Source organism: Mirounga leonina, unplaced genomic scaffold, assembly GCF_011800145.1.
Source record: "Mirounga leonina isolate KUSES-001 unplaced genomic scaffold, KU_Mleo_1.0 Mir_94, whole genome shotgun sequence".
NCBI classification, from domain to species: Eukaryota; Metazoa; Chordata; class Mammalia; order Carnivora; family Phocidae; genus Mirounga; species Mirounga leonina.
Genome location: NW_023270855.1, coordinates 33,288,647 through 33,306,531, shown reverse-complemented (window position 1 = coordinate 33,306,531; position 17,885 = coordinate 33,288,647). Strand labels below are relative to the sequence as shown.

Sequence of the window (17,885 nt, the reverse complement as noted above, 5' to 3'; positions counted from 1 at the left end):
CCTTTTTGTTTCTGAGTGTTGTTCCATGATATGGATGTAGCAAAGTTTAACCGTTCACCTGTTTATGGACATCTGGCTTGTTTCTAATTTTGGACTGTTACTAATAAAGCTGCTCTGAGTTCGTGTACAAGTTTTGTGTGAACATAAATGCTCATTTCTCTGGGGTAATGCCCAGGAGTACAATTGCTGGGTCGTATGATAGCTGCATGTTTAATCTTTTAAGAAACTGTTAAGCTGTATTCCAGAGTGACTGTACCATTTTACATTCCCTCTGGCAATATATGTGTGATCTAGTTTCTCTGTATCCTAGCCAGCATTTGGTATTATTTTTTGTTTATTTGTTTTAGTCATTGTGGTAGGTGTATAGTACTATCTCATTGTGGTCTTCTTATGCATTTGCTTGATGACTAGGAATGTTGAACATCTTTTTATGTGCTTATTGCCATCTATATATCCTCTTGAAAAGAATGTGTATTCTGCTGTTGTTAGATGGAATGTCCAAAAATGCTCATTAAATTTGTCGGTTGATGTATTACTGAGTTCTTCTGTGTCCTTCCTGTTTTTCTTATTGTTCTATCAATTGCTGAGAGAAGGGTGTGGAAGTCTCCAACTGTAACCATGGGTTTGCCCATTTCTTCTTTCAGTTCCATCAGTTTTTGCCTCTCATATTTTACAGTTCTGGTATTTGGTATATACACATTTAAGATTGCTTTGTCTTGCTGGTAGATTACTGTTTTATCTCAATGTAATAGCCTCTGTCTCTAGTACTTTTCTTTGCTCTGAAGTCTACTTTATCTGATATTTTCACTTAGTTTTGATTCTCTGATTGGGGTGTCTTATAACTGAGGCTCTCCCCCTCTTTTTTAGGAGTACATCATTCGGGTGCAAAGAGGAATTTCTATAGAAAACAGTTGGCAGGTAAGCATTTTTTTTTTTTGTCCCTAGAAAAATGTTTAAGTGTTTAAAAGTCTGACTGGGGCAGCCAAAAATGTGGAAAAACCAAAACATGCATATATATGAATCCTGTTTCTTTTAGAGATAAACCTTCAGCTTTAGGATATTTATTTCCAGGGGCGCCTGGGTGGCTCAGTCATTAGGCGTCTACCTTCGGCTAGGTCATGATCCCAGGGTCTTGGGATCAAGCCCCACATCGGGCTCCCTGCTTGGCAGGAAGCCTGCTTCTCCCTCTCCACTCCCCCTGCTTGTGTTCCCTCTCTCGCTGTGTCTCTCTCTGTCAAATAAATAAATAAAATCTTTAAAAAAAAATTAAGAGGGGCGCCTGGGTGGCTCAGTTGGTTAAGCGACTGCCTTCGGCTCAGGTCATGATCCTGGAGTCCCGGGATCGAGTCCCGCATCGGGCTCCCTGCTCGGCAGGGAGTCTGCTTCTCCCTCGGACCCTCCCCCCTCTCATGTGCTCTCTTTCTCATTCTCTCTGTCTCAAATAAATAAATAAAATCTTTAAAAAAAAAAATTAAGAAAAAAAAGATATTTATTTCCAAAGGCTTTTCTGTTCCCATTTGTTTGGTTTAATTTGTGTATGATGTTACCACAGAGAGTATCTAGGAATTTGTTCTCTAGTTTGACCCAGAGTAGGATAGATAGATAGTAGGCAGATTACTTGTTTTGTTCTTAGCACACCTCCTCCCCTGAAGCCATGGTGTAGGTGGGGCCGGTTAGAGTTAAGTCCACGGGGTGGAAAGGCTAGACAGGACCCTGGACATTGTACAGCTCGGACCCTGTGTATTTCATGGACTCCCAGTCCACTCACGGGCAAAACGCTACTGCCAGGTCCCCCGCTGACTGTAGGTGAGGGTAACCTTATGGCCCTAGGGTCTGCAGTCCTCGGAGAGAAAAAATTTCCTACTTGGATCCAGAGGTGCTTCCTCTGTTAGTTGACTTTGCAGAGGGTGGCTGACTTCTCTCTAGGGGCCATTTCTTTCTTTCTTTTCTTTTCTTTTCTTTTCTTTTCTTTTCTTTTTTCTTTTCTTTTCTTTTCTTTTCTTTTCTTTTCTTTTCTTTTCTTTTCTTTCTTTCTTTCTTTCTTTCTTTCTTTCTTTCTTTCTTTCTTTCTTTCCTTTCTTTCCTTTCTTTCTTTTCTTTCTTTCTTTCTTTCTTTCTTTCTTTCTTTCTTTCTTTCTTTCTTTCTTTCTCCTTTCTCTCTCTCTTTCTTTTCTTTCTTTCAAGATTTTATTTATTTATTTGACAGAGAGACACAGCGAGAGAGGGAACACAAGCAGGGGGAGTGGGAGAGGGAGAAAACAGGCTTCCCGCTGAGCAGGGAGCCCGATGTGGGACCCTCGGATCATGACCTGAGCCAAAGGCAGACACTTAATGACTGAGCCACCCACGCGCCCAGGGCCATTTCTTTCTTGCTTTCATAATTATAATTACCCTCCCCGTCTCCACTACAAAACATCTTACCTTGTCCTTCAGGCCTGAATCTTACCTCTCACCCTAAGCAGTCTTGGACCACAGTGGTCCACACTTGGTCTTTTCTTTGCCCAAAATTTCAAACTGCTTTTTGTGTGAATGGTTACACCATTTAACATCTGTTGAGCATTTGTTGTCAGGCACTGGTTCAAGCACATTAATTCACTTAACCCTTTAAAAACAGTTCTGCATGATTGCAGCTCCCCGTTTTACGTTCAAGGGGTTAGTAACGAGGCCATGGTCACACTCAAATCAGTGACAGAACAGGGCTGGAATCTGTGTATTCTCTGTGATTAGCCGCAGTGCTGCCTTTTGCTCCTTTGCACTTACGAGGGATGGCCTTCCGTTTAACTCTTGCATGTGTAGTTGACAAGCAGGGCAATTGCATTGTCCTACCAGAGAAATCAATCCTTGGTATAGTTTTCCAGATACAGTGCATTAGAATTCCCGGGATACTTCACAAAAAAGTAGACTCTTGGGCCCCACTGTGCGCCTATTGTAGGAGATCCTCTGAGGGCAGAGTCCTAGAAGATTGGTAGGTAGTTCTGCTCACTAACATTTGAGAGTCATCAATAAAGGTTCAAGTCAGCCATTCTAAATCAAAATAATTTCCTTGCCCAGAGCCTGAAGAGCTAGTGGAATTTGACTCTGGCCTAATCAGTGGCATCAACATACCTAACAAAGGATGTATAGACAATGGGAAGTGGACTGTCTGCCAAGAGGGGAAATATGGGGTATCCGGGAGAGGTGTGGCCTCTCTGCCTGCAGGTACAGTCCTGTCTCTAGAATGGTGGGCTCTCAACTGGGGGAAATTTTATCCAGGGCAAGGATGAAAGGGCCTCAAAGCGCTTTGTCTGCTTCCTTTTACTTTGATTTCATGTTCGGTAAAACTTTTTTTTTTTTTGAGGGAGTAAATCATCAATTCATCTTTCCAGGTGCCTGGTTAATGAGAAAGATATTTAAAGGGCTATTCACCCTAAAAGCAAATACATCATCATTCTCTCTTACCTATTGGCATCTTGTGTGTTTGACTGACGTTAACCAGTTTCCCATGGCCCAGCCAACTCTGGGCACTGCTAGGTCTGTTTTCTGGGCCTGTCCAGTTAAGCAAGTTAAGCACCAGATATAAGCCCTACTTCCCTTAGTTCAAGTGCCTCGGCCCTAGAATGCCAATAAATATTAAATAAGGAAATGAAAAGAGATGGTCTTTGCCGAATGAAAACACCACTGTCTTGTCTTACAGATCGTTAGGAGATACAGTGACTTTGATTTGCTGAACAACAGCTTGCAGGTAAATATTCGAAAACACTAATGACACATGGTCATTGCTTGGGGTGTCCTAGAAACTGGTTGGAAATGGCAATATCAGGAACAAAAAATTAGCAAATTTTCCTGGTGGAGGAGATAGACTTATACGTTATACAGATAATGTGTGGCTCTAAAAATAAACTTTTGGGAACAAACATGTGATTTATAGTCACCTGGCAAGTGAGTACCTGTTTGCGAGACTGCATCCTAACCACAGTCCTTTGCACAGATGAGGAATGACTAGCTGGATTGCTGGAGTCGTTCACTTAGAGCTGGGACTCAGACCCTCACCACTGAGCTAGACTGCATAGTCAGCGTTGCAGATCAATACTCAGCAGTAACTAGAGACAGCTTTTCTCAGTGTAACTTTTTTCTCTTAAACACCTATTTCTAAATCCCTTTGACTTAAATGTTCCTAACTTGGTGGCCATAATGGAAAGAGGGATGAGCTGCAGAGTCTTTTTCTGGAAAGAGCTGTGCTGGTCATGATGGAAGGGTCCTAGAGGGGCTTTCACACCATAGTAAGTACTGGCAGTACTACCCATGTACCCATTTAGCAGATTGGTTACTGCAGACCACTGGGCTTGGCTCACATCTCAGACTTGAATGGTAACATAAACCCTGAGCCGGAGTGCTTGGCTTATGACCAGTCCAGCCGGGAGGTGAAGCACTGCGCCCTGTTCATTGGTGAGCTAGCCATCACTTATTACCTATTCTGAGTGACCTCTGGTCCTGTCCACAAAGGTCAGGAGGACTGCTGGCTGAGAGCGAGCAACATGCTTCCTTTCCTTCAGAAGACCACAGTTACTGATCAGGCTTTGGAAAACAGCATAGTAGAGAGTCCAAACTGTAACATTATTTACAACCCAGCTGAAAACATGAATGCCTAACTTGCTCTCTGATAGAATTGGCCTGAGTGTCTGCAGACCTTTATGTAACTGACAGATGGTCGTGTATTTGACAAATGTTGTCTTTTTAAATTTTAATTGCAGTATGACCGATTTAAATCTCCAGATAAAATATTGGCAGAGATCAAATTCTCCTCATTGATGAGTTTAATTGGTTTCATGTATGGATTTTTATAGCATATTCTTTCCGCTTAGACAAAAGCTGGGTCTGTGATGACATTGTGGATAAGGCACTGATGTATAGTTTATTCCAGCAGTGGATTTTCTCCACAAGTCTCTCCCGACATTCCCAGGCAGCATTTCCACAATGGCGTGAGCATCTGGGAGTTAACACTGAGCCTACTATGTGTTTTCACGTTGATGCACAAGTGAACCTTTGCCCAGTGGTCTTCGTACGGTGTCATTCAGCCAGGACTGAGTAAGACTCATGGGAGGAAGGTTTCTGAAATTGAAATTGTCTAGGCCCAGCTCCCAAGAATGGGTGGGGGACAGTGGAGAGGGTTTTATCTCCTGTTTGTTCTTGCTTAGGGCATGTAAGTTTGAATCTCTATGACTATTCAATTATGGCCTTTTTAATATAATAGAATTTTATTTTTGCTTCAGTGTAATTTTCCCTTTTAAAATAGGCACTTTCAGTGTGCATTTTATTTCAAATGCAAATATCCATGTGTATTGATGTTGGCTTATGCTGGGCAGGATATGGCCAGACATCATTTCAGTGGGAGGTTTTTCTAGATCCAAGTAAACAAACAGAAGAAAGTACATACAGCTTTTTGGCAAGAAAATAATTTCAAAACAACCTCCATAAAAAAGACCAAAAAGACTCTAAAAACCACAGAATAAAACTGTGACCATGATTTTTAGTGTCTGATTACCCTTTCTGATGGTTAGATGAGTTCCCGCTAAAGAAAGAGAAACATAATACATAGGCAGAGTTGTCTGACTCCAATAGGAAAGAGGCCAAACTGAAAAAAAAAAAAAAGCAGGATGTAAAATTATACATGCAATATAATATAATTACATGAAATGTTTAGAAAAAAAGATTGGAGGGAAATATGCCAAGCTGTTAACAATGGTGATCCCCAGGTGGCAGGATCATGGGTTTTATGTTTTTTTTTTTCTGGCTCTTTACACTGTTTTGTACTTTCCAAGTTCTCTATAAACAAGCAGAGATAAGCTAAATAAGCAAAGAAATAGAAAAAGAAAGGTGCATTTTCATAACTTTCTATAATGAGCATATTTTGTGGTAAAGAAGAGTCACTACCTTATTTTAAAGATTTATTTATTTTAGAGAGAGGGTGCATGTGAGTGGGGGGGTAGAGAGAGGGGGACAAGCAGACTCCCTACTGAGCGGGGAGCCCCCAGGCAGGGCTTGATCCCACGACCCTGAGATCATGCTCTGAGCAGAAACTAAGAGTCAGCTCCCCAACCGACTGAGCCACCCAGGTGTCCCGAATCATTACCTTATTTTATTTTATTTTATTTTATTTTTAAGATTTTTATTTATTTATTCATGAGAGACAGAGAGAGAGACAGAGAGGCAGAGGGAGAAGCAGGCTCCCAAGGAGCAGGGAGCCCGATGTGGGACTCGATCCCAGGACCCTGGGATCATGACCTGAGCCGAAGGCAGACGCTTAACCATCTGAGCCACCCAGGCGCCCTCATTACCTTATTTTAAAGGCAACATCAAATCAGTAACCATCTAGGGAGACCACATACAACAAAACAAAAGAAAGGCGTAGGAGCTGAAATGGTGGGGACTGAGTCAGGAACGCTCAGGTTGGGAAGGAGCCCAGACTCTGCCCCTTACAGCAGGGAGACCTTGGGTCATTTCTTTTCCCTCTCCATCCCCCCCTTTCCCCATCTGAAACAAGGGGTTGAACTAGATGACTTCTCAGGTCTGTTGTAGCACGGATGCTTCGTGATTTGAATTTTATTGCTCACTGTTGACATAGGAGAGACTCTACTGTTACGTAGAGATTGGCACAAATTAAGGGTCTTTTGAGAGCTCAGAACTCCCTAGAATACTCACTGGAATATGGTTGAAGACCACTGAGCTCTGATCATGAAAATGAAAGATGAACAGATTCAGAGTTTGTTGGTTCCTCCTCCAGATAGAACTAGTTTTCTTGAAACTGCGATATAGTTTGTCATGTAATTTAATTTAGAGGCCTCTACTAGCGGCTCAGATTATGGGCTCTAGACCTCACTTTGGAGATTATTCCCTCTTCGCCTTATCATTCTGCAGGTGTTATGGATGGGTCTTTGGGGACTTCTCCACTGGCTTTCTCGTTCTCTTCCTCATATATAAGGAACTCAAGAAGGGAATCCGTAGGGCATGTTAAAGAGGAAAGCTCTCGAAAATGGGATGGGGAGGTGCCATGGCTTGAAGCCATCATTGTGTAGGTGTCTAGGAAATCACTGCGGAGAGACTTGATTGCTCTCTGTGCTAATATTCTCTTTCCCTCCCTCCTAATGAGTCATTGGACTTCTAAATTTTATATTCTTTTTTTTTTTAAAAGATTTTATTTATTTATTTGAGAGAGAGAATGAGATAGAGAGAGAGCATGAGATGGGGGAGGGTTGGAGGGAGAAGCAGGCTCCCCGCCGAGCAGGGAGCCCGATGCGGGACTCGATCCCGGGACTCCAGGATCATGACCCGAGCTGAAGGCAGTCGCCCAACCAACTGAGCCACCCAGGCGCCCCTATATATTCTTTTTTTTTTAATTTATTATTTTTATTTTATTTTTATTTTTTTAAAGATTTTATTTATTTATTTGAGAGAGAGAGAGAATGAGAGACAGAGAGCACAAGAGGGAAGAGGGCAGAGGGAGAAGCAGACTCCCTGCCGAGCAGGGAGCCTGATGCGGGACTCGATCCCGGGACTCCAGGATCATGACCTGAGCCGAAGGCAGTCGCTTAACCAACTGAGCCACCCAGGCGCCCCCTAAATTTTATATTCTATAATTGGCAAACGTTTTAGAAATTCTGGGAGAAAGCTAAAAGAGAAAGTGTCTCTTGAATGCTAATCTTTTTTAAAAGGCAAGATTTTAAAATAACACACATATTACATACTAGTAATACTTGTAGAAGTATTTATTGTGAGATCTTAAGGCAGAGCAGGAAACAGCCTCCAGTCTGTCTAGTGGACTGGCCTAGCAAAGAATCTGTAATTGTAGCTGTTGGCAAAGAACACTTTGTTTTACCTGATGATTTGGAAGAGCTGATGGGATGTCTGGCAGATCAATACATTTTCCTAAAGTGAAATGAAGCTTGCACAAATAGATTGGTGGAAGCTTGGAGGCCACAGAGTTCAAAACAAATACCTTATCAAACTCATTTTCATATCCTCACCATGAATGAAAAATAGCTCTGTTGGGGTTTGAATCTGATGATGTAGATGTGACTCCATTCTGAGTCATGTAGGATTCATCTGGGTCAGCTGTCAGGCAGGTAGTGCAGGCAAATGGGCTGATATTGGTACATGGTAATTTTACATATATATATATTTTTTAAATATTTATTTTATTTATTTTAGAGAGAGAGACAGCATGGGGAGGAGGGACAAAGAGAGAGGGAAAGAGAATCTCAAGCAGACTCTGCACTGAGCACAGAGTCTGATGTAGAGCTCGATCACAGGACCCTGAGATCACGACCTGAGTCAATACCAAGAGTTGGACACTTTTTTTTTAAGATTTTATTTATTTATTTGAGAGAGATTGAGCACAAGGGGAGGGGAAGGGAAAGAGGCAGAGGAAGAGGGACAGGCAGACTCCCTGCTGAGCAGGGGGCCCGATTCAGCCTGATTCAGTTGACGGTTAACTGACTGAGCCATCCAGGCACTCCAAAAAGATAATTTTTTAAAAGAAATATCAGTTGTGGGGGCGCCTGGGTGGCTCAGTCGTTAGGCGTCTGCCTTTGGCTCAGGTCATGATCCCAGAGTCCTGGGATTGAGCCCCACATCGGACTCCCTGCTCAGCGGGGAGTCTGCTTCTCCCTCTCCCACTCCCCCTGCTTGTGCTCCCTCTCTAGCTGTCTCTCTCTCTCTCTGTCAAATCCATAAATAAAATATTTTTAAAAAAAGAAATATCAGTTGTGTTTTTAGTAGTACCTTTGATTACTCTATATTAATGCTCTGGAACAGAAATAATAATAATAATAGTAATAATAATAAAGTGATTCACTTGGATGTGTATTAGCTGAATGATGTGCTTTCTTCTTAAGTATGCTTTTTATTTAGTTAATAAAGAAACTGCTATTAGGTAAAGCCTAATTGTGTAAATGAGGAAAATGACCTGAAATTTATGTGTCTTATCTAGCTGTGAATTCTGCCATGATAGAAAATTCATTCTAAGTATGCTCCCACACATTTTCATAATTATGTTGGAGAAATAGGCAATTTAGGATTGTAAGCCAACCTTTTCATCTTGTCCAATGTTGAGTTTAAGGTCTTCACTGTTGTTTGAAAAATACAGAGTGGAACAGGCTAAGTTAGGTTTTCCCACATGGGTGATTTAGATTACATCCTTTCCTGAATTAAAGATGCCCTTCTCTTAAGACCTTCCCCTCAATCAATATGCATGTCACTTGGTCTGTTCTAATCTAAGCACAAGTGTGGAATACAACTGCTCTTTGAAAGTGATTTTGCTCATTAAATTAAGATACCAATCTGATGCTTTTTTTTAAAGATTTTATTTGTCAGAGAGAGAGCGAGCGCATACAAGCAGGGAGAACAGCAGGTAGAGGGAGAAGCAGGCTCCCCCCTGAGCAAGGAGCCCGATGCGGGACTCGATCCCAGGACCCTGGGATCATGACCTGAGCCGAAGGCAGACGCTTAATGACTGAGCCACCCAGGCGTCCCTGATGCTTTGTTTTCTAAGTTTAAAAAATAGACTCACAAAGTTTTAAGTGATCTGGAAAATTATAGGTTGAGCACCTGCATTTACTTTTCCTTTCTCCTGAAACCACTCTAAAACAACAGTAAGTTGATCTTATACACACACACACACACACACACACACACACACCCTCAAGGGTAAGTAGAATAGGAAAAGATAAAATCACAACAAAATATTTGAAGCTGCAAATCCATTGGATGAGAGTTAACCAATTAAGGAGATACAGGAAGGCAGAATTCTGAGCTGGGGTGGGGGTGGATAACTCCACTGGGTCCCATTTGATACCACAGAACCTCCAAAAGGTTTAGCGCAAGGTGCTGCCTCCAGTGTGGGGCAAGGTCGAGCTGAAATCAGGAGTTGAGAGTATGTTTAAGAAACAGTCAGATCCCCGGATCTTCCCCCATCTAGCAAGTTATGCCTGCCCTTCTCCCTCTAGCAGAGAATTGGAAGTTTATTCTCTGGAGAGGGAAGAATAGTCTTTGGATTGGGGAACACAGGAATCACGTAATTCATGTGAGCACTGCCTCTCACCCCGACCTTTGCCCCCTTCTGCAAACCTTCTTCCTTTCAGCTCCCAGAGTATTGGTAGTCAGACCTAGACCCTCCAGGCAGGGGATTGGAAGATTTGGGGGAAGGGGAATCTGCCCAGCCTAAGAAGAAAGAGCTAAAGATACTGAGATCACAGGTTTTCCCAATGAAATAGCTGAGTCAAATCCTGTGCTAAAATAAAACCCACAACAGATAAGCCTCCGCCACTCACCAAGTGCTTCTAAGTCAGCTTTTGTTGTCCTGCTCTTTAGTATGAGCAGACAGTCCAGGATCACCAAATTCCTAAGGAACGCTTTTTTTTTTGTTTTTAAGATTTATTTATTTATTATTTGAGAGAGAGAGAGCAAGCATGAGTAGGCAGAGGGAGAGGGAGAGAGACAGGCAGACTCCCCGCTGAGCAGGGAACCCAATTCGGGACTGGATCCCAGGACCCTGAGATCGTGACCTGAGCCAAAGGCAGACGCTTAACGAACTGAGCCACTCAGGCACCCCCCCCTCCCCAAGGAACACTTTTAACATAAAAGATAACAATGAAAACAAACAGAAAAAAAAATAAAAAGAACCTTCAGGAAGCAGAATATATGCAGTAAGAGGAACATTTCAGGCTCTTCAGAAAGATTATCTTTTATGATCTCAGAGAGATAAATTACATTACATTCAGGATGCTATTAAAGAAAAGAAAGCATACTCAGAAATAAAAAAATAGATAATAGTAGAATTGAGAACTCTTTAGAAGAGCTGAATGATAAAGGAACTATCCCAGAAAATTTTTTCAGTAGGAAAAAATATTGTTTAACAAAGGTGGAAAGTAGGAGAGAAAAGATGAGAATAGAGGACCAGTCCAGAAGGCCCAACACTGGAATAAGAGGAAAGAGAGCAAAGGGCACAGAGGGGAAGAAATAATGACCTAATACAAGAAAATACCAAAGAATGTAAGGATGTTCATCTCCAGATAGAAATGGCTGCGTACTCAGCACAGAGGGTAAAGATAGACCTGCAGAGAGGCACATGGATTTCACAAACTGGGGTCAAGGAGAAGACCCTAGAAGCTTCCAGGGTGGGAAACAAAACAAAACAAAAACGGAAGCAAGAATCTGCAAACAGCAGCGCCGGAAGCTAGAAGACAATAAAGTCGTTCTTAAAAATTGTGAAGAACAAATATTTCCAACTTAGAATTCCACATCAAGGGGCGCCTGGGTGGCTCAGTCGTTAAGCGTCTGCCTTCGGCTCAGTTCATGATCCTGGGGTCCTGGGATGGAGCCCCACATCGGGCTCCCTGCTCTGCAGGAAGCCTGCTTCTCCCACTCCCCCTGCTTGTGTTCCCTCTTTCACTGTGTCTCTCTCTGTCAAATAAATGAATAAAATCTTAAAAAAAAAAAGAATTCCACATCAAGATTCTCTATCACTCAAGTGTGAGGATAGATTAAAGACATTTACACATGAAACTTTTCAAAAATTTGACGTCCCTCCCTAGCTCCCTTTTTAGGAAGCTGACGGAGGGTATCCCCACCAAAAATCAGGGATTCTTCTACAAAAAAGGAAGGTATGGATCTAGAAATGGGGTTCAGCAGGAGAAAGGAAAAAGCATCCCTAGCGTGATGTCCCAGAATGCCAGCCCAGCAAGTGTAGGGACCACCAGTGCTGCTTGGAGCAGGCACTCCTCAAGGGACGAAATTGATGCATCTTTGTATCTGAATATGTTGAGAAAATGCTTAGATGGAAAGTTTGGAGTTGAATAGAAAACTAAAACAAACAAACCAAAAAGACCAGTTGATAAAAAAGGAATTGTAAGCATGGCTCTCTGGCTTAATGGTGCAGATCACCTAATGTAAACAGGAATATTGCACTAGATAAAATTATAGCTATATTGGAGGGATTAGGAATAAGTTGCATGTGGGGTGAGATCGGGATTGTGAAAGAGAACTTAATCCATAACGGGAAATTAATAGATTAATGCCTAAAAATGAAAATCAATTCATAATGAACCCTGTGCCAAAAAGACCAACTGAGAGAATTTGATGTGGCTGCCTCTGGGGAGTGGATAATGGCTAGGTCACCTGTTGGCAGAGGTGGTTGGGGGGGGGAGTGTCACGGGACTGCTAATAATAAAAAGACTATTTGACTCTCGAAATTATGTTCATATATAAGTTTGATAGAAAAACTTTTTTTAAAAAATTAAGTTTTAAAGTTGCTATGCTTGATATAGCATTTTACCAATTCTGAGTTGCAATTTTTCACGTTTTTATCATAGCACTGAAATCAGGGTGCATCTTAATGAAATGTGGTGGCTCAGGATTCTGATATTACATCTTATGTGGAGATGACAGGAGTATAATACTTTTTCTCTTTTAATTAAAGATTGCAGGCCTCAGTCTACCTCTTCCTCCCAAAAAATTGATTGGTAACATGGATCGTGAATTCATAGCTGAGAGGCAGAAAGGTCTTCAGAACTATCTCAACGTTATCACCACAAATCATATCTTGTCTAATTGTGAGCTGGTTAAGAAGTTTTTAGACCCAAACAACTATTCTGCAAACTACACTGGTAAGCAAAGGGATCTGTGAGCTACGGTTGCATGACCATAGAGACACTGTTCTTTGCTGGAGACAACATGTAGGAGGAGTTATTTCCAGACGGGGCCATGTGTACATTTGTTATAGGGTATTACTTGCTTATTAGTACTATACCCAATTGTAATTTACTGTAAGTATAAGAAAAAAATAATTACTTCTAAAATGTGATGTTTGCACAGAAGAATATGAAAGAGAAGTTATTGGGTCTTGTACTTAGAGTCTTGTCTTTATTATCTTCCCTGACAGAAAAGAAAGTATATAATCCACAATAATCTGTACCATAATCTCAATTTGATTTTTATTTGGATCTCTTCTTGTATTTACAACATATAGTATGTCTGGTTTTTCGGGGAGTTACTTTATACTGAGAGTGGTTCAAAAGGGTCCTTTCTGTGTCTTCCCAGTTGCTCCCAGAGACCCACTCAAGGCAAAGCCTGAGGAGGAGCTAGTTGTCTTCGACGCCTTCCCTGGATCAGTCAGGGGACTGAGGTGGAAGGGGTGCCAGTTACACACAAAGCTATCGTCAGTAACCTAAGCCTCTTGTCTGCAGAATGAGTGATTAACTATTCAGTATTCCCTGGGTGGCTTTGAGGAGACCAATGGAAACCATTGTAGAACTGAACCAGTGACTAGAATTCGACTGATTTGTTAAAGCTGAGCTGTGCTTAGAGTCTTAGTGGAACTCTGGGTATTTTTAATAAGCTGATTTCCTTGCTAAGAGAATAGATTGTGTACACATTACATTTCAGGTCCTCAAAACACTGCTTTTGAAGTAATTAGAGGGAGGCACCTTTATTCCTGTTTCAGAGAGAGGGAAATACAGGACTTCTTGTCAGGTACCAAATTTTTCTGCATAATAGACTCACCCAGGGAGCTTTAAAAAATCCTGATGCCCAGGTACTCATGCCAATTAAATGAAAATCTCTACGGGCGCGGGGGGGCTCCTAGTTTATAAAGCTCCCCAAGAGATTCCAGTACGTAGCCAGAGTTTGAAAACCACAGCCCTTGGACCTTGCTCCTCACATCACAGTGTGGTCCTCTGACCCACAGCATTGGCATCACTGGGAGCTTGTCAAAAATGCTGAATTCAGGCCCCATCCCAAACCCATGGATCAGGATCTGAGTTTAATAAAGTCCCCAGGTGATTTGCATGTGCATTACAGTCTGAGAAGCCTTGCAATGGAACGTACCTCCTATCCTCTAGTGGAAGTACCTGCAGAGGTAAGAAAAATGCCTTTCTAGAATGCAACCAAGTGAAGGAAAGTTTAGTTCAAACACATTTACTCTAAGTGATGAAATCGAGTGTAAGTTATTACAAGGCTTTCATTCTTCCCCCAGTTGGTTTTTGGTTCATCTAGGAGAAAAGGCATCACAGGACAGGGGCTCCCAGGACAGCTTAACTTCTTCCAGAGTAACATCTCTCATGGCTTTCAGTCACCGTGCTTCACCTACATTGTTCCCCGCATTGTCAGATGGTGAGCCGTCTATAGTGACTGGTATCAAATCAGCCCTAACCTAGTTCATTGGTTTGTCTCCGTATTTCCCGAGAGTGTGTGCGAATGTGTTCCCGAGGGCAAGCCTCAAGGTGCAGTGCACACAGGATGACGCTGTTCGTTCCGTAGACCTTCACTGTCAGTTGTGCCTATGCTGTTTGCTGGGTGCAGGCCTGGTGGGGGGTGCAGGGGCAAGGAAGGTGTGCTCCCTGCTTGCAGGGAGCTCGTACCGGGAGTACAGCGAGTTGTGTGGGCTCAGAGCTAGAAGAGATTTGGAGCAGGCATGCCCAGACCAGCCCTCTCATTTTATAGATGAGACGTCGCCTGAGAGGAAAGACCTTACCTAGGGCTGCACGTTTGTTAGACTGCACAAGGGTACAACATCTGCGTGTTTTCCAATTAAAATGCTGCTTTGCCCCTGAAAGATTATCTGATCCCTATATTTCCTTCTACTGTACCCCCTCACACGCTGCTATTGTTCTTGATCTTTCTCCTCTCCCTCCTCCCCCCCCCCCGCAATGGCAGAGAGTCAGGAGTTCAAAGTAAATGTGGGCAGAGATCTAAGAAGGCTGCCGAGACTCCCACCGGGACCCAAATGCTCATGAAGCCACTGCTATTTAGACGACACAGTCCTGTAATGAAACAATAGGGGATGGATGCTGTTTTCAGAGAGATGCTGATTTATTGCCCCCTTTGAATGAAACGTCAGAACTTGTCTTGCCTCTAGGCTGACTCACTAGCAGCCTCAGGAAAGGGAAGCCCAGGCAGTCTCCTCTGCACCAGCTTGACTGAGCCAATCCCTGGAAAACTGGGTAACCGGACAAACTTGTCCTGCTTCCCGAAACTCAAAGCATGGCCTCTGGTTCCCGAGGGCACTCTGCATACTGCCGACCTGTGGCTCTTCTTTAAGGAGGGTCACTTCCCCCCTTCATGTGGATAAGGTCTCCACCTCTTATCTGCTTCCAAATGGTCTGTGGTCACCACCTCGCTCCACTTTAGCAGGATCTGAGTTCCGTGCTCATGTGGCCGAAGTCACCAAGGCTACTCTTCCTGTCTCTTGCTCTGAGGTTAAAGATGCCTAGTCGGAGGGGGACTGTGATGCCAGCCCGGTCCCCAGGGGGTGGGTAACTAGGAGCAGGGCATCAGCGGCTGCCTTCTCTCTCCCTGGCTCTCCAGCCTGGGATTTCTGATCTTTTCTTTCTTTTCCTGGGGTGCTCCAGATGACCAAGGAAATAGAGGTCCTTGGTACTCTGTGGAGGAGTTATGAGGAGTCCATTTGTATTACCAAGTCTAATTGAGGGCCAGCTTTTGTTACAGGGAGAGCAGGTGTCTCCAGTCATGAGGGGCTTATATGGGAAGACACACATGCACACATACCCCACTCCACACACACCTCACCTTGTTCATCTTAGTAACGAGGTGCTGCTATCATTCAAAAGCCTCAGTGCACTGTAGCTATCTTCCAACCTCAAACTCCCTCAGAATAAGGGGATTTTTTTTTTTAAGATTTTATTTATTTATTTGACAGAGACACAGTGAGAGAGGGAACATAAGCAGGGGGAGCGAGAGAGGGAGAAGCAGGCTTCCGGTGGAGCAGAGAGCCCGATGCGGGGCTCGATCCCAGGACCCTGGGATCATGACCCAAGCCAAAGGCAGACGCTTAACGACTGAGCCACCCAGGCGCCCCAGAATAAGGGGATTTTTAATGTCCATGCAGAAGTCACTTGGACCAGAAATACCGAGGCATGGATCCTGGGTCCCAGCTTTGTCATCAGCAACATTTCCCCTCTGTGAGCCTCAGGTCCTCTTCTAGTCCTGAAACCCCAGGAATCCTACGAGTAGGTCAGGTAGTAGTGGGCTCAAGGAAGAAGGAGGGAGGGAGGGATGGGGGCGGGGGATTATATTCAGAACCAGGGCAGGGCGCTTTGGAGAGGTGGTAGGCCCAAGTCCACTGTGCAGGCCTCGGTGGCGCCACCTGCCGTAGCAGATCGGGGATCTGGAACCCGGTTTCCGGGCTGGAGGAGTCTGTTCTCTGTAATGATCGTGGGGCTGGGACCTAGGAGCTCAAAGGCTGCACACAGTGGGGGCAGCTGGTACATTCTGAGCTGAGAAGTCAGAGCTCTGTGGGAAGCACAGGATGGGCCTGAAGGCCTCGCTCTGCATTTCCTGTCTGGGCTTGTTTCTCAGCATTTCCTGAGCATGCAGTTTTTTCCCCATGTGTCTGTCAGTATTAAGGAAATAGAGGGCAGATGCCTTTCTTTTCATGGATTTCATGTTCTTTTTTTTTTTTTTTTTAAGATTTTATTTATTTATTTGACAGAGAGAGGGAACACAAGCAGGGGGAGTGGGGGAGGGAGAAGCAGTCTTCCTGCCAAGCAGGGAGCCCTATGTGGGACTCTGGGACCATGACCTGAGCCAAAGGCAGACACTTAATGACTGAGCCACCCAGGCGCCCTGGATTTCATGTTCTGATGGGAGAGAGTGTCCGCATCCATTGAACATGTATTGAACCCTTAGTTCTTGCTTTGTCAATATTTATTGAGTGCTTACTCTGTGTCAGGTGCTGCAAATACAGCATTAAGGAAAGCATAGTCCCCTACCCCCATCCCAAGACACTTCTGCAGGGGAATTGACAGGTGAAGACTATGGCAGAGTAGACATGGCCCAGCACCTTGAAGGTGGGAGTAGGGGTGCAGGTGATCCAGTTTTGAAGGTGGAGGAAGGCTTCCAGAAGAGTTGATGCCTACATGGAGATTTAAGGATAAGTAGAAGTTAGCCAGGCCAAGAGGCAGGGCCAGTGCTCCAGGAGAGAAAAAAATATTTCCATGTGGCTGTGGGCTTTTACCCAGATTAAGACATAGCCTTCACAGCCAGAGTTCACAGTCTAGTGGAAGAGAGTAGCCCTAACACAGGACAGACCTTGGGTGAGTCCCATAGGAGAAGTTCACGCGGAGCTCTGGGAGTGTAGAGAGGATGGAAGGTGGGGGGAGACCTGGCTCGGGGAGTGGCAGCTTTGAGCTGAGCCTTGCGGGATAGGTGGACAGGAACAGAAAATGCAGAGGGGTGGGGTCGGGCCTGTCTTCAGGGGTCAAGGTAGGTAAATCTAGGCACCGCACCACTTGTGTGGAGGGGTAAAGACAGAAAGTCAAGGTAAAGCCAGAGCTGGGTTAACACTAGTTTTAAAAGCTTGGCCTTGATTTTGTAAGGAAATGAGGTACTGGTAAATGCTCCTAAGCAGGGAGCAGATGCTTAGGATTGAGGTGTGTTACCTGAAGCTGGGGAGGGAGGGGATTCATATTGGATACAGTATAGGTAGTCATGTGATTTACTTGACAATAGATCATAGTTCAAGGGAAAGAAAATGTCCTTTCTACAATTTCCTGATTCCCTAAGGTAAAAAAAAAAAAAAAAAAAGGCTATTTCCTTGTCCTCAATTTATCAGTAACAAATCTAGCATGTTCCATTTGTTGACAGCTATTTCCCCCATTCCTAGAACAATGTATGGTACATAGTAGCATACGATAAATGCTGTTGAATAATGATTTTGTGGGGAATTACGAGTCACAGTTATGAACCAACTGTCCTTTACACTCTTTTAGAATGACATTGTACTGTATTTAGAAAATTATTTTGCATGATCCTTCCCAAAGTTGATATGATCTTAACTGAAAATGATGCCTTTTTAAGTTGTTTATTTTCAAGTTTTTTTTTAGATTGTTTCTGTT

At 43.5% G+C, this 17,885-nt stretch overlaps 1 protein-coding gene across 7 annotated transcripts in view; it reads left to right on the top strand.

The window, feature by feature from the left end:
* The window catches only part of PXK (PX domain containing serine/threonine kinase like), a 109,468-nt gene that overhangs the window by 23,582 nt on the left and 68,001 nt on the right, over window positions 1–17,885 (top strand). For all 7 annotated transcript variants that reach the window (XR_004677762.1, XR_004677761.1, XM_034996729.1 and 4 more), the window contains exons 2-4: window positions 868–918; window positions 3,674–3,721; window positions 12,452–12,638. Coding sequence is in view for 5 of the 7 variants with exons in the window: in XM_034996729.1 (XP_034852620.1) it covers window positions 868–918; window positions 3,674–3,721; window positions 12,452–12,638 (286 nt within the window). In the remaining 2 variants the exon portion in view is untranslated. The remainder of the gene's footprint in view (window positions 1–867; window positions 919–3,673; window positions 3,722–12,451; window positions 12,639–17,885) is intronic.